Raw genomic sequence first — 3,782 nt, 5'->3', positions numbered from 1 at the left:
TAGTTGTGTTTCCTATTGATTTCAATTACTGGGCAGTTTTTATCAAGTAATGTGTTAAATGTTCTTAAAAATCCTTCGTAAGCTTTATTAACTTCTGTTTGTTCATATACAATATTCCAATCTTGCTTTAAAAGTTCATTTCTAAGACAATTTAATGTCTTCTCTGTTCTTATTCTTTTGTAAATAATCTTATGTCCATCATTGTTCACTTTATAATGGCAATTATAAGATGCAAAGACTGGTAAATGGTCACTTATATCATTGATTAACAGCCCACTTTTTATATTTCCTTCTATTATATTTGTAAATATATTATCTAATAGAGTTGCACAATGAGATGTTATTCTGGTCGGTCTTGTTATCAGTGGAAATAAACCGATGCTGTACATGGAATCAATAAATTCTTCTGTACTCTTATTATGATTTGGATTCAATAAGTCAATATTAAAGTCCCCACAAATAAACATTCTTTTCTGATTTATATTTGTAAATAAGTCCTCCATTTTATCTTTAAATATCTCAATCTTAGATCCTGGTGTTCTATATATACAACTGACAATTAGGTTTTTCCTTTTTTCCATACTTATTTCCACTGATAAACATTCCATCACTCCATCAATAACAGTTGTCATTCTTCCCATTCTTTCGTACTTTAGGTTTTTATCAATGTAAAGTGCCACCCCACCTCCTTTCTTGTTGATCCTGTCTACATGAAGGAATTCATATCCATTTATTTTAAAGTCTTCTTCTTTTCCAGGAGTTATCCAGGTCTCCGATATGGCTATCACATTGAATGGCTGTTCAAACTGTGTTATGTAGTCTTTGATGGATTGAAAGTTTGCATATAAGCTTCGACTATTAAAATGAACCATTGTTATACCCTGATCTACCTTGAATTCCTTTTTAAGTTGCTCCTTTGTATAATAATTGCATTCATTTGTCTTATTGTTAAAGAAATTACAATCAGGATCTATGTTGCTGTCATACATCAATGTCTTATTTTCAATATCTATATGAGTTGTTAAGTTGAAAATTGTCAGACATCTGCGTTGGTTGTGCACTTGGACGGTCCCATCATATTCAGCACTGCTTTGCATTTATCAGTTATATTTTTCTAGTTCCGTCATCTCTTTGATGACTAGAACCTTAGCCTGCTCTGGTGTTCCATTTAACTTAATGAATATTTTACAGTCTGACGTCCAAGTTGACTGTATTTTCTTCTGTTTTCTTAATATTCTTGCTTGTCTTGCAATGTCTGCATTTTTCTTGATTAGGTGTTCATTTAAATAAACATTTGTACCTTTTAGCTTTCTTCCTTGCTTGAGCAGTTCTTTTTTCTGTTTTCTATTAACAAAACGAATGATAATGGCAGGTATTTGATTTTTGTTTTTCCTCGGAAGAGGATGGCATCCCTCAATATTTTTATTGTCCATTTCGATACCTTTGCTTTTAAAGAAGGCCAGTACCTGTTCTTCCAAAGAGCGTAGCTCTGGCTCGGGTGGCTCCCCTCTCTCTGATGCTGCTACCCTCGCATATGTCTGATGCTTGGTTTCCAGTCCTGTCACTATCACATCATTTACTCTTGAATATTGTTCCAGATCTGACACCCGTCCTTCCAGCATAGCAATCTTCCTGTCCTTTTCCTTGCTCTGCCTTCTTAGTTCTTTAATATCATCCATTAAATTAAGTATCAGTTTTTGTTGTTTTGAAATTGTTGTTATTTCTTCTGACATAAAGTTTAGGGATTTCTTTATGTCCTCCAGTTCCTCCTCATTAACGGTGCTCCTCTTAGGCGGCATCTTAACGGCTAAAACAAAACCTGGATTGGAAGGAATACAAGTTTATTTGGCAGCTGTTCACACTCGAGTGTCAAATTTTAAACCTTGACACCCACTTTGACTTGCACTTGTATTTGCAGACCCGTATTGAACTTGCACCCTGAGAAAACAGGGTATCTATTCAGTAGTCGTAGCAAGTGAAACAAAAATCTGAGGAAGACGATGCACATGGATGCTAAAGTATGCAAAAATAAAGAAAAGGATAAGATTAGATTGCCCTTCTCTTCTTCATATTATAAGGCCAGTGATGACTTTTGTCTTCAAAACTACTGTCCCAATTTAAAGACCCATGTTTAACCCATTGCATCACCGTGCTTTACTCTACCTCCATCCTTTTTTAAAACCAGAGCATGTTTTGTAATGTTTTCATAATGAAAAAGATATTTTTGCTTCCTACTGCAATAGTTGTGTTGGCCTTGGGTGGGCATGACTATGAGTTGACTGCTCTACTGCTTACTTCACGGCGTGACTTTAAACTCTTCAGTGTTTATAAGTATTTATGAAAGAGAGTCTCTCCAGTGTAAACAGTTGGATGCAGAGATCTTTTAACAAGGTGTGACTGAACTCTTCTGTGTTCTGCACGAGGTCCTCGTGGCTAAACACAGGCCTGGTTCATGTAAAGAATATCTGACTATAACAGTGCATGTAGCACGCAGACACGAGTCTCCAGGGCCTTTTAAAAATTTTATTACTGGTGTTATAACTCTCTATATTTCTCCATTACAGTGTATCATATAACAGTCTTTCCTCAGGCAAGTGGCTGACTTGCTCGTCATTAGAAACCTTTTGAGAGAATTCATGGAATCCAAATACTGCATTTTAAAGCCCATGAATAAAATATTGGCATATTAGCCCTTTAAAACAAAGTGTATCACATTCAATACAAAATAATTAAAGAAATAAATAAACTGCATGATAAATTTTTTCAGGAATAAATTGCAAAAAAAGGAAACATGATACAAATGTTAACTCTAATACGCAAATTAATATTTAATTTTTTTTAAAATTTCATCTGAAGGTTCAAAAAAAAAATCTGGCAATTATTTTGTGGTTCAGGCTATAAAGACATAGAAAGACAACATCTATCCTAATCTTATATAACAAAGCAAGAAGCAATACATAATAAAACGTTGAAAAAGTTGAAAAGCTAGAGCTCTATTGAGTCTGAATTTTGTCTTCCTCTATACAGATAATCACGTTAAATTCAACATAGTGGAATTTTACCAAGGAAATCAAAAGATCAAAGAGCAAACGTTATCTCTATGAGGAATTGGTGCACATAAGACACGTCCCTTCCTTTTTCCGTGTTTATTCTTTGTTTGCCAGAGAGCAGCAGCAACAGAGTTCAACATCCTCTATGAAGATTATGCAGTGAAACAATAACCCGCCCTTGAATGCTTCTTTCAATCGACTTCTGATGGATGTTTGTATGATTAACTTTTAACTTCTTGTTTTCTTACAAAAGACATGTTTTGTTTTCAATGGACGTTTTCTCCTAGAAACATTGTTTTTACAATCTTCACCGTGGCTGACATGAGACTGACAATTTCAGTCAATCAGTCTATTACTTTGGTCCAGACTAACATTTCCCCCCAACTGCTGAATATCTTGTCCAGAGGGACAGAACTTTGTGCAGACATTCGTGTTACCAAAAGAATGTTTGCATGCTTATTAGCACTGAGAGTCACTGACAGACTTAAAGATCTGCTAGTGCAGCACTGCAGGCTTTTTCTCCACATCCACAAAAGACCCATGTACGAACAATTTTTGGCTGCTGTCACTCAACTGACAAAGTAACTAGAATTGCTTTCAATCTGACTATGAGATACATTTTTCAGATAGATGTACAGCTAAATATATGAATATGAATGAATGAATTTCCTGTCCAGAAAGCTGCCAGTGACATTCTACTTGTTCACAATGAAAGACAAGGTTAGTGCTGGA

The 3,782-nt window shown here is 35.0% G+C and overlaps 1 protein-coding gene across 1 annotated transcript; it reads right to left on the bottom strand.

Moving 5' to 3' along the window:
• Positions 1-1,032: 1,032 nt before the first annotated feature.
• LOC148100893 (uncharacterized) lies at positions 1,033-1,799 on the bottom strand. Its single transcript, XM_087846846.1, has one exon. It carries the CDS (start codon positions 1,797-1,799, stop codon positions 1,101-1,103), a length of 699 nt encoding a protein of 232 aa, XP_087702972.1. The 3' UTR covers positions 1,033-1,100.
• Between the last annotated feature and the right edge of the window lie 1,983 nt (positions 1,800-3,782).

The sequence above is a fragment of the Neolamprologus brichardi genome, chromosome 10, assembly GCF_056152115.1.
Source record: "Neolamprologus brichardi isolate AB-2024 chromosome 10, ASM5615211v1, whole genome shotgun sequence".
Taxonomy (NCBI): Eukaryota; Metazoa; Chordata; class Actinopteri; order Cichliformes; family Cichlidae; genus Neolamprologus; species Neolamprologus brichardi.
This window is presented reverse-complemented; position numbering and strand designations above follow the sequence as displayed.